At 34.5% G+C, this 26,820-nt stretch overlaps 1 protein-coding gene across 7 annotated transcripts; it reads right to left on the bottom strand.

The window, feature by feature from the left end:
- Positions 1–1,317: 1,317 nt before the first annotated feature.
- Positions 1,318–20,839, bottom strand: ndel1a (nudE neurodevelopment protein 1-like 1a). 7 transcript variants are annotated; one of them, XM_087274837.1, is made up of 10 exons: positions 20,737–20,839; positions 16,869–16,965; positions 12,475–12,628; positions 12,223–12,371; positions 10,561–10,697; positions 10,158–10,331; positions 9,988–10,079; positions 8,354–8,502; positions 6,914–6,951; positions 1,318–2,292 (listed from the first exon to the last, which is right to left on the bottom strand). In XM_087274837.1, the coding sequence occupies exons 2-10, from the start codon at positions 16,952–16,954 to the stop codon at positions 2,282–2,284; spliced, it is 990 nt and encodes a 329-aa protein (XP_087130963.1). In that variant the 5' UTR covers positions 16,955–16,965; positions 20,737–20,839; the 3' UTR covers positions 1,318–2,281.
- Positions 20,840–26,820: the final 5,981 nt, after the last annotated feature.

The raw sequence follows: 26,820 nt of genomic DNA, 5'->3' as shown, positions 1-26,820 counted from the left end.
TGTAATTCCTGCACCTGCCGGCCAACCATTAAGCATACAGTCGTCACTTTAGTGAGAGAGTGAGACCAGCGATTCTTGCATGCATGAAATATTGCACATTATGACAAGTTTTGCTTGCTACACAACTGAAAGCGCTCTAGATAAAAGACAGTTTATCATTCAGAATTGTAGTATTATAAAGTACTATAAAGTTTTCTAACTGGTGAATGACGTGATCTTTAAGGTGCTTGTTCGTGATTTCAGGAGGCGTGGCTTTGGACTGCAGGAGACTGTGTTTCAAGGGTATTATGCTAACAGATAGCATTTAGGCAGATCACCTACTGCACCTTTAACATATGCATATTAAACAAAACCTATATTTGTATTTTACATATGAAAATGTTACATAAAAATGTGAAAATCTTAAAAGAATATAAAGAAATTCAAGCAAATTCAAGATTAGTAGCAAGCATGAAATCAGTAAAATAAAAATGAAAACAAACAATAAACAAAATGTGGTGGTGGTAGTGTGGGGGTTGATCTAATATCCTGGTAATAAATAATAGTACTTTTTTCACAACAAGGTTTCTTTTTATCAACATTAGTTAGCTACATTAGTATAAATACCAAGATTAGTAGAAACATTTACTTCAACATTAATAAAATCATTTATATTAAATGGGACCTATTATGCATACTTATTAACACTTTCTTAAAGGGGTTTAAACACAACAGTTTATGAATATAACCAGCTTCTAATTGTAAAAATGTATTAATTTTATTTTTTTAATCACACTCGATAAAAACAGTATGCAGAACACTTTGATTGACATTCTCCCTTTGTACATATCAGCGGGAAAGGGCCACTCATTAGTGAAGCTCTCTCCCTCATTGGCATAGGACACTAGTCTTGTTTTTGAATCTGCCACTATGCTGACACATTTGTAGCTCCGCCCTTTTTTGAAAAGAATTTTGAATTTAAAGCAACAGTCACCAAAATATAATGGGCATTCTGAGCTGAAACTTCACATACACACACTTATTAGAGACATTAGATCTTACATCTTGTAAAATGGGGCACAATGGGTTACCTTTATTTAAATGGATCTGAGCTCACACAGGCTAATATGTTATTTATATATATATATATATATATATATATATATATATATATATATATATATATATATTAAGTATAGCATTGTTTCTCATTGTTAGTTAACACATTAACCAGCTTTAACCAATATAACCTTATTGTACAGTACTAAAATAGCTAAAGTAATATTTTGCAGTGGTAACACTAAACAGTTTAACATTTGGTACAATAACACAGACCAATCAGAACTCAACAGTTTATTTGAGCAACAAATAAAGTAACAAAAGGTGCTTTTGGGAACACATTGCACTATACAAAGCAAAACGAGTAAGATATCTCATTCAAGGAGACAAATAAGGTATGAAAATCAATACAAACACTATGAGGCTGGGAAACCAACCTGAGACTCGATAGCAAATGTATTATACAGTATTACTACAGCAGTCGATTGTCAGAATGACTAAAACCAGTGTTCCAATACAAACCTGCTGAAGCCAAAACCAATCCTTCATGTGCAACTCCAAAGACGCTTCACACCAGGCCACAGAAATACAGTAAGTTCAACCATCTGAGGCACACATTAGCACTTAATAATAAAAAAAATGTATAACTGGGGATAAAAATGACATATAAGTGCACATGTAAGTCTAGATAGCCATCCTTTTTCCATCAATTATACAGTATATCATTATATATCAGGTCTACTTTCTTACACAAACAGGTGCAGTTATCGCACAACATACATTAATATTATAAATTCCCTTTGTTTTCAGGTTTCACATACGTTGCGATCCAACACTATAGCAATAAATACATTTTTTGGATTGTGTTAGAAGACATCACATCCATAACAAACAGAAAACAACGTAAATATGTACATGAATGCTAAATGAACGGTAACCATAAATATATTAGGTCAGGGTATATACTGTACATCTTTAACAACTATTAACAAGTACTTCATGTAGTATATTGCGAACCGAGACTATAACCGAGTTATGAGGTGCTGCTACAGAAGGGCTCCCATTACCAACCTTGTTGTAAACCCCACTGTAGGGTGGACTCAGCTTCAGTAGTGTATTATATTGCTGTATAGTGGATATAAATGGAGTCTGAGTGTGTTTTATACGCTGAGGACCAGGCCAGATGGAGAGTTGGATCGCGGTGGGGCTGTGATGTGTGTCGCGTCACCGGGGTCCAAACCGTTCACCGTCCTGCTGTGCTCAGAGAAAACATAGGATTTCAGATTGAGCCTGTATAATACAGGCCATCAGACCATTCAAATGAGGCTCTTTCACATCAAGAGCGATAACTGTATGAGTGTCCACATCAACACATGATAACGTTGTTTATTTTAGGAGTGCGCTATGACTTTGTTGTTGGTTGCTTTAAATATTTGAGGTCTTTTAAGGTCTGGTGGATTCTGATTGGCTTGGTTTTGGTGTTGATTGGTTAGATTAAAACCAATCTGAAGAATGAGTCTAATGATATTGTTCCTCTGTGGTTGTGATGTTTATTTGCTTACATACTGTATCATTGTTGTTGTAGTTATCGTACATGGTGTGAATGAGCCTTTAGAATTGTTGCAGTTAGGGCTGGGTGATTTATTTATTTTTTTTTAATATTGCATATATCTGTTCTTAAAAAGCAAACATTATATTAAAGAGATATTTAGATTTGAAAAATAAATGTATTCATATATTATAAATTATTAAAAAAAGCAAATATTATATTTAAGACAGAGTTGGAGACATATTATTTAAAAAAATTAAAAAATTTGTTATTAAAAAAGCAAACATATTTAAGATGAATTTAGAATAAAAATAATATTATATGTTATTTAAAAAGGAAACACATTTAAGACAGATTTGGAGACATATTTAAAAACATAATATATGTTTCGTAATGTTTAACGTAATCTCAACCGAAGCACGATGAGAGGGTGGGAAATAGAGTAGCTCCTCCCCTTTTTAAAAAAAATCCAATTGTGTTTTGTTTTATCACAGCTCTACCAGTGAGAGTGGTTGAGCATCAGATGAAAAGCAAATGAGAAGCGTCTTGAAGGGGCGGGGTGTGTCAGATACTAGAGAGCATTTGATTAGTAATGATGTGATGAGAAACTGTACTGTGAGCTGACGTGAATAAAACGTTGATCAATTTGGGTGGAAGTGACAAACTACAAGTTTTTCATGTTGATATCAGTTTTGTAATTTCTAAATGCAAATTTTGCCACTGTTTTGGAGCATACTAGCTTATTGATATCCTGAAAATTAATAATACTGATACTAATATCTAAAAAAACGTTATTTTAATTTCATGGGACCTTTGAAACAGAGTTGGAGACGTAATTTTTAAAAAATAATAATAATGATATATTTGTTATTAATAAAGCAAACATATTTAAGCGTTACATTTAATAATATATTTTGATATTTTTATTTTATTGCACTTATATTTATTTTAAACAACTATATAAACCATCGATAACAATTTGAAGTAACCTAAGCAGTCTGAATGAGAAAGTTTTTGGTATTTTATAATTAAATATTTCAGTGAAGCAAAGATTATAATTGACTGGTATTGTGTTGTAACATTATTTCTGTATTCTGCCATATCACCCAGCTCTAGTTGCTAGTACTTCTTTCAGTAAACACCAACAAGAGACAATAGACAGAACCTGGCTTGATGAAACTGAGACAGAAACAGGCCTTTAAAAGCTTTTTCAAAACCAAAAGGGCCAGTTAATATGCATAGCAATGCCCACGCGTGAGTGAATTGGTGTAGAAGCAAGCAAAACAAAACTCTGAAGCTCTGAAACTGTAGATTTTCTTCGATTTTCTTCGGTAATTCGATGATGGCCTTCAGCTACGCATCACTGTCTCTGTTTTCGTTACCTTGACATTCTTGAAATTATTTGTAAAGTTATATTATAAAGTTACCAGATTAAAGCTTGTAATCCTGATGTACACTTCGTGACGGCTCATGTATAGACACGATAAGTCTTTCGAAGCAGAAACACAAGCTCCACAGAAAAACGTCCTCACCGTAACCTTTATCATCTATTGATCTACTCGAGCCACAGCAGAGACTGATTCAGCACTGCGGAAAACGGCACTGTAATAGACACACTGAATCTTTGGAGGACTCCATTTGTCTTGTTAAACGGTTTAAATCTAATAAAGCTTCTTAATCGTAGGGCTGGACAATATGGCAAAATTTATATCACGATATACTTCTTAATTTTGGTCGATACAATATAATTCCGACATCAATATGGACAATATTAAAAAGACATGAAAAAACTGCTAGGAACGCACACAATAGATGTCTGTTCCTACAAATGTCTGCAAACTGAATTTGCAAAGTCTTTAATACCTTGAGGGTCTTATAGCTTTTCTTTAAATAAAAAAGTAAAACAAAAATGTATGTTCTCTTTTTATTTGTATTTAGCCTTTACAAACATATATATATATATATATATATATATATATATATATATATATATATATATATATATATATATATATATATATATATATATATATATACGTATGCAAATGTAGCCTATATCGAAATACCGGGAATGAGTTTAAAAATCATATCACCATTATTGAAAAAAAATGTATCACAATTTATATTGATATTATTATTGTCCAGCCCAACTTAATCGTTAAACAAGCTTAAAGTCAACATGAAATTTAAAATGAAAAGCATTTGTTTGTGGGATGCCATTAATTTCCTGGTCTTAATGGTGGATGTATGATAAAAAAATCGTCTTTTTGCACACTTTCTTTCAAAATTTGCCTCTGAAATAACTCATTGTAGCTTATTGTAGGTTGTTTTTGTTGAAGGAATAATTAGTGCGTTTTATTAGAGAAAGGAATGTGTTAAATTGAACAAAAGTCAGTGTTAAGCAGTAATAATGCCACAAAGACTTGTAAAGGTATTTAAAAAAAAGCTTTCTATTCATCAACGTATCCTGAGATGGAAAAAGATCATGATTTCCACACAGAAATTATAGTAATTTTTCCTTAACCCTTTTGTGCTGTTGGGGATGTTTTCATTCACTCTGAGGTGATTTTGATGCTTAATTTGGCCACAACTTTCAGCAAATGGCATGGTGTTTGGTGACAAATCTTGTTTTGACACATATTTTGGGAAAATGCTTTGGAATTAAAAAAAAAAAAACTCAACAATACACTTTGGGCTAATTGACTACCCTTTCGTTATGTTTGTGGCAGTTTTTTCCCCATTGACTTCCATTATGATTACTTTTTTTTGATTGCAAAGCCATAACACCGTATAATAATGCATTCTTGATTGTTTGTTTTTCCCTTTTTTCTGTTGATAATCATTTACAGTGCACAAAAAGATTTGTTTCTGGCTTGTATATGGAGTATAGTGTGTATGTAAGAGAGAAAGACAAACTTTTGCACACTTATCTTGATGTGTTTGAGAAAATAAAAAATAAGCACCTCAGCTCTCAGAACATAGTAAGTTTATTTGGTGTCATGGCTTTGCAATCAAAGAATGTGGTTATATTGAAAGTCAATAGGCTAAAAACAGCCACCAACATAACAAAAGTGTGGTAGATTTTAACAGTACACAAGGGTTAATTAGCATATATGAAATATTTCCTAAATGGAGATAATCCAGCATTCCAGACAACTTTGTATTGGGCGTTTTCCAACTTGAACATAACAGGGCAGATCGAACAACCACAAAACTCATTTGACACTTCACAGACAGCAACTTGTTCTGCTAAAGTGAGATTAGCAAAGAGCTATGTTATGTGAAACATAACATAAACTTTCAAGTATGCTTACAGAACAAAATGAGTGGTTTCTCATAGTTTCTAATATTATTAGCATAATAGTGCAATATATAATATTTTTTTCTGGCAGCTAAATCAGCTTAAGTCAAGTCACAAATTAATACTGTTTCCAGGTTCGAGCCACTACTTATTTAAATTGAGAAAATATTTATGACCTCTTTTAATAACACTTTGCTTTGTAAACGTTTATTATTACCATTTGTTGAGTCTCCCCATTAAGTTTGATATAGCGCTTGGACCCTGAAGCTTTGCAAGAAGTCACTCTTAGATAGCATTTTGTTTGAGCCATCATTGGCACATTAACATGAAATGTTATGAAATAATGAAAATGCAACTGTGACGTATGATTGACTGCACCGAGGTCTGACTGAGTTGTCTGGAATGCAGCATGAGTGCTTCAAAGAATATATTTTTTTACCATCACAGAAGTAAATTACATTTGAAATTACAATCAAGCAAAAAAAACAAAACAAAAAAAAGTTATTTTGAATTGTAGTAGTGTAAATAATCTCTACCTTCCTAACCTCTTGGATAAAAAGAAGCACCATGCTATATTTTTGAATATATTGTTTCACTCAGAAATGTCAGATTATGAAAATAAAGCGAGTTTGCGAATGTCATTTCATGTTGACCTTACCAAGAAAATGAACATGATCTAACTAATGACTAGAACGGTCTAATCTTGTAATGTAATTGATACCGACAGACAGGAGAAAAACTCTATCGAATTCAACATTCAGAGTGAACTCCATAAATTTTGCACTTTTTTTCTGATGGCCTTTCAGCTTTTAAATCTTCAGCTAAGAGTCCAATCCTTTCACATTTACTTAAAACACATTTGAGCAAACCTATGGAGTGCACCATCCCAGATTTAGCCACCACCAAGATGTTAGTGGAGATGATGTGATCTTAACCTAGTGGATTATCATACTATAAGTTATATGCAGGGGTTGTTAACCAGCATGCATGGACCCCATCATAAAACTACCAGTCGGATCATTTACCCAAGAGTAACGCAGGGAAAATGACCCTCTCTCTTCTGCTGAGGAGAGAAACACATAAAAGTCTGAGAGAATTTCATCTCTGGTGTAAGATTCTTTATTCTTATAATCACACTTTCCATCAGTCCTCATATTAAAGGGATAGTACACCCAAAAACAAACATTGCCAAACCATTTACATTTCAAGTAGTTCTAAACTTTTATGAATTCATTTCTTCTGTTAAACACAAAGAAAGATATACTGAAGAGGTTTGGAGGAAAAAAGCAGCCATTGATATGCAGAGTAGGAACAAAACATACCATGGAAGTCAGTTTCTGTTTTTAACCAATGATCACCACCAGTACATCTTCATTTTGTGTTTAAAAGAAGCAAGAAATTCAAACAGGTTTGGGACAAGTGGAGCAGGATCTGTACATTTCTAATTTTTGGGTGAACAATCCCATTAAAACCACACTAGAAATTCATCCAAAAGTCTTTGATTAATCTCCCTCATGTTGTTCCAGTCCCCAAAAAACTTTCCATCATGTTCACAATCAGTTTTCTGCTAGAACATTTTGAGCTTTGAATCGTTTATAAAAAGTAAGCATTTAATCCCAGTTTCACGAAACAATGCAATTTTTTTTCTTTGCCAATAAATAAAATAAAATGTTGTGCATAATTCCAAAGAAACTAAAACAAGTCCCAAACAAAATATACCAAAATCTTCTATTATAATATAATGAATGAAGCTCTGCCATAAACAACATCACTTCCATGTTGTTTGCATTACAATAAGATCTAATACGATCTTAAAACGATTCTGCTTTGGGTCTTCAATTATTTATTTTAAATAAATAATTTAAAATAATTTAAAATAATTTAAAATAATTGTTCCTAAATGGGGCATCAGTCCTTGGTGCCCAGCTACTACTCAGGATGCTGTTCAAAAATTTCTGCTTCACTGAGCCATCTAAATAATGTCATTTTAAATAATGCTATACACTTCTGATTTGGAGTGCGAGCAGCTTAAGAATGCATTACTAATGATTACTGGTAAACTTGTCTGGTTTTCATGTGGAAGTGAAGATATTTAGTCTATAAATAAAGCTCAAACAAAGAATTCATAGCATTTCATAAACCTGGGATTAACACAATAGATTAATGCACTGTTTTTCTGAATATTTTTAAAGCTTGAGTTAATAGAGTCAAAAAGTTCCCAATTTTTAGGAGATAAGCAAATGTCTTATGGGTTTTTAGTACAACATGAGAAAAAAAGATTACAGGATGTCCGTTTCTAGGTGACTGAACCTGAACTTAATAGTTTATTCTTATTTATCTGTTTTTTGCAAAACATCAGAATGAGGAAGAAAGTGCAATTATGGGCAACAGATCAATTCAAGTAACTGCTCATCAACATCTAATGATGTATTGATTGGTCTTTCTGAACTAAATGGGCAACTCACGCTTTGTCGAAGTAGGATGTGTGGAGCGAATGAGAGTAATTTGAAATGTCGCCATTAATCAGATTGCCGTTGACGTTGGTAACATAGTTCTTTCTGGCTGCCTGGTCCTTTGCAAAATTTCGACAAGCTGCGAGCTTAGACTCCAAAGCCTAGGAAACAAAAGCAACACTTAAAATTACAGCCAGTTCCCGACAAGCATAGTAATTATAAATATATCAATAAATATATGTGTGTCCACTATGTGGAACAAACTAAAAACTTTTTATTTTTAGTGCTACTTGTGCATCATAAAATAGCTTATACTGGGTAATTTTCAACATTCAAAACCATCTAGGCCAGTGTTTCTCAACCACATTCCTGGAGGACCACCAGCTCTGCACATTTTCCTTGTCTCCTTAACCAAACACATCTAATTCAGATCATCAGCTCATTAGCAAAGATTTAAAGACCTGTGATGGATGTAACAGACAAAGGAGACATCAAAAAAACATGCAGTGTTGGTGGTCCTCCAGGAATCTGGTTGAGAAACACTGATCTATGCCAGTGGTTCCCAAAAAGGAAATCGAGACAGCTCTAGGGGTCACGGGATAATGAGAGAGGGTGGCTTGGTGATCACAAAAATATAATTCTTTTTATTAAACTGTTAGAATAAGTAAATTTTTTCCATATGCTACAGAAGATAAAAATTGTAGTTTACACTTATAAAACAAAACACTTTTTTTGTCCATTGGATTGCGACCCCTGAGGTCTCATTACATTAGTTTAAAGACACAGCAATAGGGTCAGATGCAGCAGATTGATTTCATGGCACCAGAGTAAACTTTATGAAACCTTTACGGCCCTCAAGTACTTTAAAATTAAATACAGGCCACAATTGAACATGGAGGATGACCTCCGAATTTAAATGAAAAACAGACTTAAGCCTGTTGGTGTGTGTGTGTGTGTATGGGCCATTTTGTCTTTGCAAGGTTTGTAAATTTATAACCACCTCAGAGGATATTGGGGATCGCGAGTCACTGGCATTGTTATTTTGGGAATCGTGGGCTAAAAAGTTTGGGAATCCCTGATCTGGGATATCTTCATGTTTTTTGCAAGAAAATCTGAATTCCATATTTTTTTTTGTTTGTCTGAAAAACACTGACTGCAATGAACTGTGTTTTGGGCTCACCTGCGCTTTTGGGGTTAACTGTATCTCTTTCACCTGCCATGCTGAACTCTCAACACACCGACAAGTAATGAAACGTCAACAACAGATTTACATACTATGAGGCAATTAGATGCTTCATCTCTGATTTATCAGAGGTTGCCACAGTGGAATAACCCACCAATTATTCCAACATATGTTTTACGGAGCGGACGCCCAACAAGCCACAACCCAGTACTGGGAAATGGACTCACACATGTGAAAGGCAATTGGAAGTGTACGAAGGTGAAACTTTCTGCAGTTGTTTTTCCTCATCAATCTAATAACAATAATGCATAATCTGAACCGTGGATCACAGGGTGCACTAAACTGTGGGAGGACAATGGAACAATTTGATTTTTAGGTCTATCCAGAACCATTGCACCCCTAATGATCAGGAAACCAAACCTTCAACAATTATTTGTCTCTCATTCATACAGCATTTCCTCACCCCAACTTTGCGCAGTAAATCGCCCACAATATTGAGCGCTGATATTCTAGCAGATGGTGTGAGGGCTGCGTTAGTGGAGCCGTTGGCCAGAACTGAAAAAGAGAGAAGAAATAAATCAGTTGATGTTGAACAAGTGTGACATTGTGTACATCTCAGAGACAGAAATCAACCTGTCTGACTGGTGAAAGCATTGTCCAGATTCTTGCTAAGAGGTGTAGCAGGCAGAGAAAGGGATGCCTGGACCGCAGAGTCTGTTTTGTCGTTATCCGGAGTCGGAGAGCTGGGAGCTGACATTCTCGTCACCTCTGACCTGGTGTCTCGCACTGCAAGCTCTTGCCGCAAGTCTACAAATGCATATATATGCGCATGTTAAGATAATGCGTACAGTATTGATCTTTAAGTTTCACTCACAGACAATAATGCTGATCAGACTACGTAACATCATAACTTCATTCCACTAGCAGGCAGGAAAAGCTTTTTACTGACAGAACAGGATCAGTAAACAAAGCTTGGAATGAGGAACTGTCTGTAATTACACATGACCAGATTACTGAGAGCAGAGTCAGTAAATACCTCTGGCTTCATCTTTTAGTCTCTGCACAGACACAAGGAGAGATTCTTTCTCATCCAGTTCACTCTCCAGAAAAGCGTTCCTCTCGATGGCCTGGTTCAGCCTCTGCTCAAAGTCCTCCAGAGATGTTATGGTGGCTCTGTGGTTACAGACAGAATAATATACAGTAGCAGAATAAACTGTCAGTTATAGTAGAACCGTAGGAAACAATGCAAACCACTACAAACTACTAGCGTTTTTTTTTTTAAGAAAACCTGTTACCCAAAATCTATTATTTTGTTTTGTTTAGTAATCTCAAGGATGACAACAAATAATAAATAAGTAGAATCTTTAAATTAGCACGGACACAATAAATTGATATTAATTGATAAAAAATAAGTGTTGTTCTGTTTATTTTTCTATTTATTGAGAGAATTTTCATTTAAGAGAATTCATGAACACCTGACTTTATCATGTTTTTGAATGTTTTTGTTTCAATGTTATTAGCATCTGTAGAGATGACACTTTTTTGGCTAATGGTTGCAGGCTTGCTGTCCATTGACTTGATTAACACACTGCAGTAGCACAGTATTAGGATATTTTAGTACACTACTGGCATCATTGCTAATATGTTAGCATAAATTAGCATGCTGCTAACACATTTCCAGCATGGTTAGCATATTGTTTGCCAACATAATACTTTTTATTAATATTCTCCTGCCAGTGGAACCATGGACATATATAAAACATATATATAATTGCAGAACCCTACAATCTGCTTTCATAGCTTAGGGGGAGTTAGCCAAAAGCTTGTTTGTGGTACAAAACATGCTAATATAGACCCACTAAAGAAACCTATGAGGGTTTTGTCAGAGGAAGCAAAAAATAAATAAATAAATAAAAACAATTCTGAGACTGATAGACACAAACCCAAACATTGATTTGTATTGAACGAGCTTACACTTAATGGCACGAGCTGAAGTAGAAGAATGTAATGATATTTGTTGGACAGTGTAGTGAATCACAGGCTATTTTACCTGGTTTCTGGACATAGTTTCCAAATGAGGTGTCAGCTTACGCTGGTCCGGTTAGGTTAGTCAACAAATGCATGTGAGTTGCGCTGTCCATTGGGAAGCTCAACAATAGTTTTACCACACTGGTAGCCAATTGCACTCCCACAAGGGGAAGTCGTGAAAGAATTTTCATGGTGTGGCTTTTATTTACAGATTTTTTACATGGACAGAAAATTTGGAACCAGAAATTTTTTTCTGCCAAATTTTAGAAACGAGAGGTTGTAACAATACCAGTAAATTCTGCAGTGTTTGAACGCAGTAGTAAAATTGCCTGTATGAGCATGTACAATTTCAAAACGTGCTGATGTAAAATGTCTACGCTGGGCCTATCAAAACATTCTGATATTAATGACTGATATTAATGGCTCTAATAGCCAATTGCGCTTCCACAAGGGGAATTCGCTAGACATATTTGCATAGTGTTGCTTTTATTTACAAATACATGCAACCTTAATGAGCATAAGAGACATTAAATATCAGACCAACTCCAAAACGTTTGAACAGCAGTGTAACTTCCCTCCAAATATTAATTTCATGGTGTCCTCTTAGTAAGTATTTCTGGCTGTGATACAGCTAATTGTAATGGTGAAGGATAAGATGATGTCCTCTGACCTCTTAGCTCTCTCCAGGTCGTCATTGGCCTGTTCTAACTCTCGGACATATTTATGCAGCTGTTCCTTGATGCCTCGAGTCTGGCTGAGGTCGTCCTCCAGCACAGAGATCTGTTTATAGCTCTGAGCATACTGATATTCCAGCTTCTCCTACAGGACAGAATACGTAAAACACACTTGCATTAGTCCTGTCCTCACTTTAATGTTCTTCACACACACACTTAACGCCTGTGTTTAGCTCACACACTGTCACCTTGAGCGAGTCGAGCTCATGCTGCAGTCTCTGATTGTCTGCCTGCAAGTCTCTGATTCGATGCTCCGCTTGGCCCAGTTGTGTCTCCAGCTCGGTTTCCAGCTCTCTGCTGCCCTCTTGAAACTCCAGCAACTCCTCCTGTGCCTCCTTATAACTGAACACACATACATATCAGGATATAGTTGAACACCCTTGAACTAATAAATCAGGCACAAAGCAAATACACTATTAATTTGAGTTTGCCTTGTACTATGCCTTGACTATTCATGTCAAAAGTAATGACTTCAGTACCTATCATTAGCCACCAATCAGTAACTAACCATTTGCAGCTAATGTTTGAATGGAGTTGAGTGGATCCTTGAACTGGTGACTCAGTCACTCAACAGATGTGACTGTGATTGTCCCCAGTGATCATTGGTTGACACTCTTCATGAAGCCCTTTTATACATACACACTTAACTGTAAAATTACAGGTAAACTGCTGTAAAGATATCACGTGTGAACAGGTGCTTTGTGCACTCAAAGGAGTCTTATTTTCTTACAACACGATTGCTATATCACACTATGTGTAATACATTTATAATTTAATTCATGCAAATTAATTAATCTTGTAAAGTGATTTACTAATGTTTGTAGTAGTCACCTTTTACACTTTTTTGTGTCCGCCCAATAGCCAAACATCTGCAATCGATTAACCAATGGAAAATCTTATCTCGTCCTACACATTTCCTACTTCTGGTTGTGTGAGAATGGTCATTGTCTCACAGACAATCTCACATGCTCTGCAGAGACCCACAGAGATGTGGGACTTAGAAATGCATCTGACCGGTGTTTTAAATCTCCTAAAATGTCCAAGATTCGGCTTTTGGTTAACTGTATGCGTTTTTACATTACATTTTTATTTTAAGCCTGATTTACTTTGAAATGGCTTCGTAGCTGACAGCGCGTGCACAGCCAAAAGACAGAGAGAAGCATTAAATAAATAATTCTTTGATATAAACGACCCAGATAAACTTTTCTATATACTCAGAGAGGACGAAATTACATCTAAACTGGCTGCAAAATATTCGTACACCGTTAGAAATGCTTAATTAACTCATTTGCCTGATTTAATTAATCAACATTTTTTATTCTTGTAATTATTATACTTTTTTATTCCTTTGATGATGCTGAAATACTACATATTTTATACATATTTGACATGCTTTAGCAATACTGTATAAAATGTCAGCAGCAGATTTTACTTGACAGTGGGTGCACATGGCTCCTGAATAGAATTAAAGTTAAACAAATAGTGAATTTCTTTTTTATTTTAAAAGTCTTTTTTTAATACTTTAACCAATTGAAAAGAAACAGACTTATAGGTGTTATAATGAACGTGATAAAAATCACTTTTGTCGCATGTAGGTAACCATGTGCCATGAGTAAAAGGGGTGTTTCAATCCGGCTACCACCGCAAGTATATTTAAAATCTGTGGAAAGCACTGGTCATCTTACTGGTATTTGCCTCATTATTTAAATAGGGTGATTTAAGTTGAATGAGTCTGGCTTCATGGGGCAGATCTGCTGTAAATAAGCAGTTTTGTTTACAGTGCACCAGTGACCGGGAGAACGCTGCCCTGGGCCTCTTTATGTAATCACCAGCCAGCATTATGGTGTGGAAGGATCTAAAAATGGCACCAGAGCAATATTTTTGTACCTAGTCATGTTACACCACGTGAGCCAAGAGATTGAGCATGACGACCTGTTTGTCCAGGCACAAGGAGACCACTAGAACTGCACAAAGTGCATAATGCCCAGGCAGCGCAGGAGAGCATGAGAACATCTGGGACTCATTTTTGGATAGTTTCTGGTCTCTGAAGTGCCGATTAGTGTGTTTTACTAGCAGGTCAGAACTGGGCAGATGGAGTTATCATGTCAGACACAAAGGAGTCTGTCCAGTCATCCATACAAATACATGACTACTGGAAGTGTTCAAAAATGGGCTTGCTTAATACATCTCAGAACCTGTTTGGATCTGTATTTAGTCCTGTCCACTTAAAAATAAGCGTTCACATAAAAGTGCATCTTAATACCAGGTATAAGTAGGCCATAAAGATGCCATTTTAAATTGTGAAGTAATCAGTGTTTTTGAAACTAATGAAGAGAGCAGAAGTCAATGATTCATTTGAATTATTTAGCTTGACATGTTTACTGTAACAAAATATTATAAATCTTTAAAAAATAATATATATATATAGGGCTTTCAAAGGGGAAAAAAAGACATTTTACCCAGAAATTTAAAAAGAATATGTTTTAGAGCAGTGCGCACAATCCCGTGATACCGTGATATTTTTATCCAAGGTTATCATACCATCAGAATCATATACCGGTCCATGCCTAGTACTGATTGCTTGTCACGCTGATTGGCTGAAACTTTATAATGCATAAAGCACATTTTCACTCTAAGCATTAAACCTAAAGAGAGAACTCTCCTTACCGAAGAGAATAAATAAAGGATGTTGCATATAATCCCTTAAACATGTCTCTTATAACCATTTAGTGAGGACATGTCATGGTCCGAAGCAGCTTTACAGAAAATAATAGATTAAACAGACAAAAAAATTGATAAATAAATAAATCCATTACTTCTTAACTAAAAGGAAGTAGCCCTATACACTACTATTTGTTAAAATAAGTATATTACAAGACATTATATTAAATATTGAGGTTTAAATAATTTTTTTTTTATTTCCTTAATATTTCCAGCCAGATTTTAGTAAACTTGCAATGTTGTCAAAAACAAAGAACTTGCGATTGGTTCATGAGATCGGCCAGATCAGCAAGTCATGAAATGTGATTAACAGATAATCCAGAATTATTATTATTATTATAGAATGACAATTATTTAGTTCTCATTATTTTTTAACCAGGGTTAGTTAAAAAATACTAAAAAAAACTAAACCAACATAAATAATATATATTTAATAAAAAAATAAATAAATAAAGTGCATATTGTTTTGCCTTTGGTAGATGCACAAAAAGATACAACTATGGTTAAATCTCAAAGCATAGTAAGGAAAGTTGAGTTAACACTGGTAAGCTGAGTTAAAGCCTTGCTAAGATGTTCTATGTGGTTGTAACCAGCTCAAGTAAAAAAAATCAAATAAACAACACACCACCTATATATCTCTATAGGCCAATTTCTTTGTTCAAAGTAGTCCTATGGGATTTAAACCCCATCTATGAGGCAAACTAGACCCACTGCTTGACTATTAATATCACAACTCTACTTAAAAAGCTGCCCAATCATATATTTCAGACTTATTTGACATGCAGATGCCATGATGCTAAAAATAGTTCACACACACACACACACACACACACACAAAAGAACAAAGCAGATTTGTAGACCAAATCTCTGATTCATAATAAATGAACTGATTTATTGGAGCTACAAAACCCCATCATAATAATTAGTTTTTTTTTACGTAACCAGACGTAACATGCACAAACCTTTGCCAAGTTTGCCATGGGACTCTTAGGCACGGGCCAGTATAAGATTCTGACGGTATGGTAACCTTGGATAGAAATGTCACATTTTCATGATATTGTGATTACTGCTCTAAAATATATTCTTTTAAAATGTCTGGGTAAAAAACTAAAACTTTTTTTCTCCTTTGAACACAATATATTTTATTTTAAAAGACATTTTTAAATATTTTGGAACAGTAAACATGTCAGGCTAAATAATTAAAAAAAAGTCATTGACATCTGCTTTCTTCATTAGTTTCAAAAACACAAATTTCTTAACAATTTAAAACAGCATCTTTGGATATCTTTTCTGCTGGAGATACTGTTGTCCTAAAAAAGTAAATAAAAAAAAATCGTAGTCTTCTTAAGACTAAGATCTTAAATCTATTTTAAAACCTTGACTTTTCCAAACCACATTATACCTTGAAAACAGCTATCGTCCCATGCTTAATTCCAAGTAGTCTAAAAACCTCTGGAATTGAGAAATGCTGCTTTGGAATACAAACTTTACCAAGCAACAAGCTTGTTGTGTAATATTTTTTTGAATTTTAGCGGCAGGAGTCTATATCAAATCACAAAAGCTAAACTCGTTAAAGGAAATTCTCACTGTGGTGGTGGATTGCATATGGTAAACAGACTAATGAGACTGAGAGGAAGTCCTCAAACATGCAGATACTTCCTCAACATGGTGGTAATGATGTAAGGGAAAAGGTCTCGTTTGCTTTATTCCCAGCATTCACAGACATTACTTCAGGGCAAGCTAATGTTGTTCTTTTAGAGACAATACTGAAGGTTGAGAACAACATGAAGGAAAGCTCTCAGATGTCAAGAGTACAAAACAGAGAAATGAGCTGTGTGTGAGTAACGTTCAATGTGCTTACCTTTTTTTGTACTTGAGTGAAAGAGCCTTCCAGAAGTCAATTTCCTCCTCTTTAGTGGTGAATTTTGGTATCATATTTGCATCCATGACAGATAAACCTGGTAAAATAGCACCAAAATCAAATGCCATCAAAATCAGATCTATTAAAATGTATTAATATTCCCATAAACAGAATACGAGCAGTCTTATGCAAAATATTATGGATTTTGAGGATGAAGTCCAAGTTGGCGTTCACCAAAGTTGGCTGTCTAGCAAGTCACAGATGAATGTCTGCCAAAACACTGAGTTTTATTGGATGTACGCCTGTTCTTCTGCCACAAAATGGTATGGGAACTGTTTTTTTCCCTTCAAAAGTGGTCTTCTCTACTGTTAAGATGTTTCGTGTTGGTGAGACTGGTTAAGGTGACAGAAAATTTCTTAAGCTCTCCATGACTACATTTATTTGATTAAAATGCAGTAAAGATTATGATAGTTTTACCATTTAAAAATCTATTTTCTATTCTAATATATATCAAAAAGAAACATATTCCTGAGATGAGGACAGGGCTCGAAATTGCGACCATTTTGGTCGCATATGCGCCCGAAAATGAATCTATGCGACCTCATAATATATTTGGGCGCATTAGTGCGACTGCAGATAATGGTTGTAGTGAGACCTGTTTTGATATTTTGTAAAAACGTGCTGAATCGCTCTTCCCTGCCGCTACATTGGTTCATATTAGCTGTCAATCACTCAAGGTATTCCGCTGTCAGATGACAGGGAAGGAGCTTTTATGACCACGGGAAATACAAACGGCTGAAGAGTGAAAACTTAAAGCACACAGGTTTGCAAACCCCACCTAAAGTTGAGGCGCAGATGAGAGCGATCATGACACGTAATGGATATTGATCCGCCAGCTGAGATCAATCGAGTACGTGCTTTTCGGAGAAGGTGCCCGAATCTCGATGCGTTGCATTCACTGCGTGTTCAGCGCAAATGTCCGCTAAAAGTCAAATCTAATACTGTACATATCATCGCCAAAGAAGCTCGCCTTTACTAAGTTTACACTGAAACTGCGGCTCATAACAAAGACAGGTATTGCGCCGATGGTCAGCGCAAGAATCCTGCTCTGCCTGCTCATATATTGGGTCGGCTGACTCGCCTGCTTTCCACTAACACAGAAAAGTGAAGATCAGCTCAGACTGAACATTTAAATTGACACAAACTGAAACCAAAACTTTTAGAGTGATAGAAGTGAGACTTTGCTTACTTTCTTTTATCTATTCTTTTTTGAGGTGTATATTATTTTTTTATTTATTTACTGATGACTGCTTTGCAGCTTTCAGCATTGAATTTAAGTATTTATTATAATCTTTTGTTTGTTTTGTAGCAGAAATATTATTTATTAAATTGACATTCATATAAAACAGCAGTACAAAATAAATATTTCTTACTGCAATGCTTCATTTTTGTTTGATGCAAACTATACATTTATTTTTCATAAAGTAACAGACTTTTTATTGCAGATATTCATGCACGTTCAAGGCAGCATCATAATGAGAAATGTAATTCATTGTTACTATTATTGTCATTTTAATTATCATTAATATTCTATAATTATTAGACATTCATTTTGGAATTATTGCACACAAATATCAAGTCATCACAGCATTAGTTAGATAGTTGTTTCTGGTTTTTGTTAGTCCTATTGATGTTGTTTTTAAAATACAATAAATCCCTTAAACTATTTGCAGCGGTGCTCATACATTTTTGGTGGGTGCTCCTAATTTTTTTTCTTGTGCTCCTAAATTTTTTCTGGTGCTCCTAAATATTTGAAGTTGGGAGCACCGGTGCTACCAAGTAAAAAAGTTCATTTCGAGCCCTGGAGGATAATATTAATTTTCAGCAACCATTACTTTATACCTTTAGAAATCATTCATCGCTGCTGATTTGGTACTCAAGAATCTTAAAAACAGTTAAAACATTTGTGCAAATGTTGTTTTTGTAGGAGTCTTTGATGAACTTTTATTAAAAATAACAACAAGTCTCATGAAATGAGTAATGTCTTCTACTCTTAGTTTTGAAGACATTTTTACCATACAGTTGAAGTCAGAATTTTTAGCCCCTGAATTATTAGCCCCCGTTTATTTTCCCCCAATTTCTGTTTAACGGAGAAAAGATTTAAAGCTGCTTTTAATCTAAGCGAAACAAAACAAATAAGACTTTTTCCAGATGAAAAAATATTATCAGACATATTGTGAAAATTTTCTTGCTCTGATAAACATAATTTGGGAATTATTTTAAAAAGAAAAAGAATTTCAAAGTGGGGTTTAATAATTCTGATTTAAACTGTATGTAATACTATAAATCTATGCATGATTATTTACATTTAGCATTGAACTGTGACCCATTTTTCAATCATGACCCAGCAGTTGAGAACCTCATAAACTGAATTGCATCTTCCATGTGTAATCTAGTTGTAGCATGTACCTCAGTTTACCTCTAAGCTGACTGCTGTTGTCCCAAATAATCAATAAGAGTGCGTGCAGTTTGACCCAGCCTGTACCAGCTCAGTACCCTGTTCAAACACGCCAGGACACAATCACCCTCTGGTTATAGGCCACAGCCTGACACAGCATGACTCTTTACTGAGAAAGTGTGTAGTCGATTAGTCTTCATTGATGAGCAATATTTAGTCAGATGAACTAGATTCAGTGCAGCCTTAGATCTACTTGCACAAAGACTGCTAAAACTCCCAACACACCCACACCTTTCTGTTTTTCTCTCAGTTTACTTGTTTTGTCTGTTCTTTTTTCATTCTTCTTGAATTAAAATTGTGTTTTAAAGTTAATCTGGCATCCTTTAAAGATAGATTACATACAATATTCATGCAATTTATCCTTTTTTTTTTCATTATACAACAAGAGCTGGGTGTAAAATGTGTGGCTAGTAAAAAAAAGAAACTGTAATAATCATAATAATAATAAATGTTTTTGGCATTTACCTGTGCACTAGTAAAACCACTGAATGTTAAAATGATCAAATATTAATAGCACCACATCATCATCATCATCAGTTACACTATCCTTTTATTTAACATTTCTATAAGTTTTTTCCAAATGAATTTGATGTGGAGAAATTGATAGAACATCTTGACTGCTTTTGCCAAGGAGTTCAGAGCAGAAAAAGTCTCTCATACATGACATGTTAAAGGCAAAAATTTAAAATGTAATATTAGTTCTATGTTCAAATTAGAAACCTTAACCAATTTAGTCAGTTTAGAAAATAGGACACCCTATATAATATTTAAAATATACAGTTCTGATAGAAATGACATATCGATTTTCATCAATCTTAATGGTCTTTATAAACTCTTAATGAGCTGGAGAGGGCTGCCGAACTGTACTGGGTGACAGGCGCATTAACAACTAAACGATGAATATATCTTCTAAATGTCATCATAAATACTGCCAACACATGTATCGAATACAAGAAAGGTCAATTCTGGCATATTTATTTTATAATACCATCGATATAACGGTGACCCTTCAAATTCCACTCTAGCGATACATTAGCTAGCCAACAGCTGAGCTAACTGACGTTAGCCAGCTAACGTTAACAACAGTGAAGATGCGCTTTGAATTGCCACGAATAGATGACTCTTATATTAAAAATTTTCCGAATCTAATACAAATGTCTGTAGTTAAGATGAAATGTTATTTTCCGTTTGCGTTAACGTTAATTGATTAAATGTAACGTTAACGTAGCAGATGAAGCGAAGGTAACGACAGGGTGTTGTCTTATTTAAGATAAGCCACGGCAGTAATTCAGTGTCAGATAGGATCTTATTATGTATAAAGATATCCACCGTTTGATTTAAAGAACTCACCTGCACATTTCCAGGATCTTGAACGCTGATAGTAGACTGACTGTGGTCCTGGCACAGCCTCAGTGTTTCAGCATCCTCTCTCTCGCTTCAGTGACGTTTGTGTGGTGTGGTGTAAACTGATCTTGGCGACGCCTCTTACAGTAACACGTAAACACGTAACTGGTTATTTATTTATTTATTACTGCGACGTTTTAATAACTTAACTAGTTTATTTGTTTTTAGCTATTTGTTTGTTTTACTTATCGGTACGTTATTAACCTATTAATAACTCCTATTAATAACTTGTTTCAGATTCAGGCCCGATGGGTATTATTTTCCCTCGTTCCAAATTTGTCAGGATCTTTTATAAGCGTCTTTTGCTTTCTTTTTGTAAATATCGTCCATTTATATTTGTGATAATGACAGATTAAATTCTTAAAAAGTTGAATTTACTCTACAAGGCAGTTACACCATTTATTTTGTGGTTCTGCATTCTTTATGTTGTTTAGTAAAAGAATTCACATTTAAATAGCTAAAGTCCTAACTTTAATAAGCTCCCAATATTTTTCAAAGCCTTCCTTCATTTATTCATTATTTTGCCTGAATCCAACACCAGGCTGTCAAAATTTCTATTACTTTAATTTTTAATGTTTCATTCATCAATAATGTCCTTTTGAGTTTCCAGTATCCTTTGTTTAACTTAATGTGTCATATTTATATCAATTGATAATCCTTTATGATCTGTTAAGACAGAAGGTGCTTTCTGGGTCTGAAACAGCAACAACCTAAACGAAGGCATACTTTTTTTTTTTTTTTTTTCGGAAGTGCCATCATTTTCGGTGGCCATTTGTCTACCTGCTATGTAATTAAAGTCCCTTCCTCACATTAGTTCCCCATATAGTAGCCTATCAGGTATTTATTTCTTAAATTGCATACATTTTAGTTCAACATTTCCATAAAATATATTATTTTGTTGTTGCTGGCTTATGAATTCATCAGTAATAGGACTCATCAATGCTTACTTCCATGACCTCTGATAGTACCCATCATACAGAATCATCTCACTCAAATGAACATGACCCTTACATTTTGCCTTGAGTATTGCGACCCCTGCTGCTCAATTGCTGCCATCAAATGTCGTCTATCCATCGACTCCTCCAAAATGTTTTATCTGTTATCTGATTTTGTTTCCTGTACAAACTAATAATCTACACCGTTCTGTTCACAATATAAAAACAAAGCTTTTCTTAAAAAAAGAAAAAAAAAAAATTAGATAGACCGGCATTAATAGAATAATACTGAAATAGGCAAACTTCAATGTCTTTTTCTTTTGTTAGTGTTTAAGACTCAAACAAGTAGACCCCCTAATTGTTATTAGTATTTGCAAATAATATGTTTTCTTAATTTTCAACTCTATACCTAAACTTTTATCGTAATTATTAGGCTACCAGTGTTTCTCCAATAAAGATATGTGGTTAAAAAAAAGATCAGTCCATCAGGTGGTGCTGTAGTTCATAGACTAAATGTTCAAAACATCTCCAAACTAACATCCCCTAAACAATTACATTAAACAGCAGGACATGAACTGTAACTACTGTAGTGGCCGACAAACTCTGTTAGACTAGTCTTAAATAATAGTCATCACATTTTAAAAACTGGTCATAAACTTTCAAAAGTTAGATTGATCTAATATGAATCTGAAAACCAAGTTTGATTAGTGTGATTGGAACTATTTGGACAGCTCAGTCTTAAAAAATGTATTGAAATTAACTTAAAACCCTCAGAGTGACTATCCAAGACATTTCTGAGTCGAACAAAAAGTACGTTTATCAAATACATTTGCCAAATGCTCCGTTTATTGCACAGAGCGAATGTTTTAGACCACAGTTTTAGCTTAAAATCTTCCAAAATAATTAGCAAATATAATTTCTTTTGGGTGAACTGTCCCATTAAAACACTCGTATGCTACTGCAAAATTTAAATCCCATAAATGTATGTGATTTGGTACTAAATGATCACTATTAACCCCCAAAACACAAAGAAACGGGCTTAATCACAGGTCAGAATAATAATTTTTTATTTGGGTTAGACAGCATAAAACATTTATACAGAATGCATTACATATGTTTATAGGCAGATAATCATTTTACAATTAAATATTACTTTTTGTTTTCTTCACAAAAATGTATGGCATTTCCTTCCAAGTTTTTATTTACAAAAAGTCTGTCAACAGGGTATAAAATGACCCAACACAAATTCAGAAAGTTCATATATTTCCCATTGGAGGGTAATGCTACTTTTTCACTTTATCTGTGAGGGTACATTTTTAGTCAAATAAATAAAACCGTGACATTTGAGACACGTTTCTTACATTTTTTTTATCCTACCCAGTGTGAAAAAGGCTACTACTACCACAAAGGAAACAACATCTTATTTTAAGAGCATGTATATGCTGAGGAATTCAGTGTTACAGCAGGCCATCAGTAGTTGGAAAGTTCATTCAGACATGTAATAATTCATATCTGCCAGTACATAATGACAGACGATCTGCAGGAAACGGGAGGAAATGTATATGTGTCAGTACAGTGTGAAGATATCTGTGCTGACAAATATAGTCAAGTACTGTAAGATAAACAGATCCAGTGATGAACAGAAGGACTTTTCACATTGTTTAACCCAGGATATTGTGGAACAAGGCTCTTAATATTGGCTAAGTTAACATTTCACACTGGAAATTTAGAGGTAAAGATCTGGTTTGTTGACCAAGATGGTTTAAAACAGAATTAGCACTGTATTTACACTGTTGATTCCACATTATGGTGCCAAATATGCAGCATGAAAAACATAAGGTGTTAGAATGTTATGATTAGTAACTGAAGAGCCAGTTGCCTTGTATTTGCATGCTCCAGATTGTAGCGCAATCAGTGTTTGAAGTGTAGAATTGTGACACTGGATTACAAACCTATGAGTGTCAAGATTTTTACACACAAGAGTTAAGATTTATACATAATTGGAAAACTGAATGAATAAGCCTTTAGTTAATATATGGTTTGATTGGGGGATATTGGACAATATTTAACTGCAATAAAACTTTAAAAACAATATTACTAATAATAAATTACATTTTGATATATTTACAATAGGAAGTTGATCACATATCTTCATAGAACATTATCTTTACTTAATATCATTATGAGTTTTGGCATAAATTTTGACAATTGCAATTGTAATTGCCCAGAATATACCCATACAACTTATTCCAGGGTCACAAATATTGATGAACAACATTTTAGTTGATGGAGTGAAGAACAGATTCACCTTTTTTGCAGGTGCACCTAAGGTTCTATTTTTTTTTTTTTGGTAAAGTTCAATATATGAATAGTAAATAATACATATTTTAATAATAATAATACAATTATTATTATTCATTTGTATTATTATTAAACCTTTTGTTGTTTGTCTGTTTATGATACCAAGAAGTTAAAATAATAGGATAAGATATACCCGTTTTTAAAGTCAAGAAGCTGTTGTTTCATACAACTAAAAACACTTTCATGTTACGTAGTTCACTCAACTCTTCCTCAACTTTTAGAGTTTCTTTATTTTCTCTTAAACACAAAAGAAAATATATTTGAAAAATATTGAAAACTGGTGGCCATTGACATCCTTAGTAAGAAATAAAGATCATATCGAAGTGGATACTGGTTTTCAACATTCTTCAAAATATCTTCTTTTGTTTTCGGAGAGAGAAGGGGTGAATAAATGATGACATAAATGACATGTTTAGGGCAAACTGTACCTTTAGAATAAAGTGGATGGTCCAAAAAGTTTGTTTATAGAAAAAAAAACTGATAGCAGTTAGCAGTGCCAGGGTGTACAGAGCCTTAATATAAGGTTCTTGCGCTGCAGTTAATCAAATGAATGACTGATTCCACATACATCCAGTTAAGGATATCAGCAGTGTTTAAGATTGTACAGTGTGAAATACAGAATAATAATTGTTGACATTGAGTAAATTGTTAGCAGTGTGAAATAAAAAGATGTTTCATGTTATAAAACAAGTTTCTAATAGGTAACAACAAAATAACAGTTAGGGTTTGGGTCTGCAGTTTATACTCTTCAATTGGGAAGAAAACATTGGGGCAGGGGTCATCAATCTCAGTGCTGGAGGGCCGGTGTCCCTGCAGGGTTTAGCTCCAACTTGCCTCAACACACCTGCCTGGGTGTTTCAAGTATACCTAGTAGGACCTTGATTAGCTTGTTCAGGTGTGTTTGATTAGGATTGGAGCTAAAATCTGCAGGACACCGGCCCTCCAGGAACAAGTTTAGGGACCCCTACATTGGAGTATCATCACGTTACGTTTACCACAGACCTTATTTGACTGATTCTTTGAAAAATACTCTTTTAAAACACAAAAGGAAAATCTCAACAAATGATTCTCGTGGGTTTTGACAAATGCGTTCTGCTACAACATTGATGTGCTCTGTGCAGTGATGGAAATGCCACACAGTCAAAAATGTAAATACTGCTGAAAACTGTAGACGAGAGTAAAATCAATTCTTATCATTTGCACAAAAGTGCATTGAGGAAAAGATTAGAAAGCACTATGCAACATAAATAAATGATTAGGATTCGCAATTCATTCACCCATGATTTAAGAATGTAGGCTACAGTGTAAAATGCCAGTGTACTCATACACAGATTTATCTGTCAATCAGTGTGATTTGATTCTGTTCTGAATGATCCAGAGTTAACTTTTTTTGTGAAAAGCCCACTAGAAAGACTTGCATAGGCTAAAGATTATGGCAAGCTGTTTTAACATCTAATCCAAAAATCATGCTAGTACTGTATCTTTTTACTAATTCTTATTTTTGAAATTATAATATCTTTCCCATTAAGTAGTAGCATGTTTTTCTTTTTATCTACTAGTGCTTATTGTTTCATTCATTCATTCATTCATTCATTCATTTTGTTTTCGGCCTAGTCTCTTTATTAAACCAGGGTCACCAAAGTGTAATGTACCGCAAACCTATCTAGCACATGTTTTACGCAGTGGATGCCCTTCAAGCCGCAACCCATCTCTGGGAAACATCCAAACACACTCACTCACACTCATACACTACAAACAATTTAATTAACCCAATTCACCTTTACCGCATGTCTTTGGACTGTGGGGGAAACCGGAGCACCCTGAGGAAACCCACGCGAATGCAGGGTGAACATAGCGAACCAGCGACCTTCTTGCTGTGAGGCGACAGCACTACCTACTGCGCTACTGCGTCTAAACTTATTGTTTAGATACTATTATATATATTTTTAAAGATAGTACTTATTTATTCGTAAGTACGAGAACTTAATGAATAACTATTAGTACTTTACATTTATTTACTAGTCACAATTGGAATGGGAGTCAAAACATGCCCATCTGGGCCAAATACTGTTTCATTTTCCATGGTGGTGCTGATAAGGGAGCTCTTTGGAATGTAATACAGTTGTTGCCTTGTGCAAGTGTAATTTAAACAGTGATATGGATAATGATTAGACGTTTCAGTTTTTGGGACTCCTTTAAAAAAAATGTGTACCAATTAATAAATATCAAGCTTCCACTTAGCTAGCAATAAAGAAAAATGCAGCCAGGCCAAAGAATTGCAATGCCTCACACACACACACACACACACACACACACACACACACACACACACACACACACACACACACACACATTCTGTTCCAGAATGATTGTCTAATCATCCCTAAAAGTTTGTGATGAGAAAGTTTTCAATCATGCTGTGTCATACCAGGCTGCCAAAAACTGCAGATGGAACCACACCTCACTGTTCTTAGAACCTAATTTAGGTATACTACAGGAAAAACGACTAATATAATTGTTACCAGTCACTAATTGAAGTCACCATGAAATCAAAATGTCCTTTTCTTATTTTTTTATGTATATACAGCAGTACTTATTATAAACAAAACATCTGTGAAATGAACCACTAATATTTTGTATTAAACTAATTTGTCTTCATAAACTTTAATCAAATAACTTCACTTTCTGGTCACCTGGAATTCGTTTAGGGCAGGCATATGAGACACCTGGCTTT

This window comes from Danio rerio, chromosome 12 (assembly GCF_052040795.2).
Source record: "Danio rerio strain M-AB ecotype USA chromosome 12, GRCz13ab, whole genome shotgun sequence".
In the NCBI taxonomy this organism is placed as follows: Eukaryota; Metazoa; Chordata; class Actinopteri; order Cypriniformes; family Danionidae; genus Danio; species Danio rerio.
This window is presented reverse-complemented; position numbering and strand designations above follow the sequence as displayed.

Bases quoted from the DNA above. Each gene is read 5' to 3' on its own strand.
- ndel1a (XM_087274836.1), bottom strand. From the start codon at position 16,954: ATGGATGCAAATATGATACCAAAATTCACCACTAAAGAGGAGGAAATT. The intron at 10,332-10,560 runs GTATTTACTGAC...ATGCATTTGTAG, and splicing joins ACTAAAAGATGAAGCCAGAG to ACTTGCGGCAAGAGCTTGCA. The intron at 10,080-10,166 runs GTCAGACAGGTT...TCTCTTTTTCAG, and splicing joins TCTGGACAATGCTTTCACCA to TTCTGGCCAACGGCTCCACT.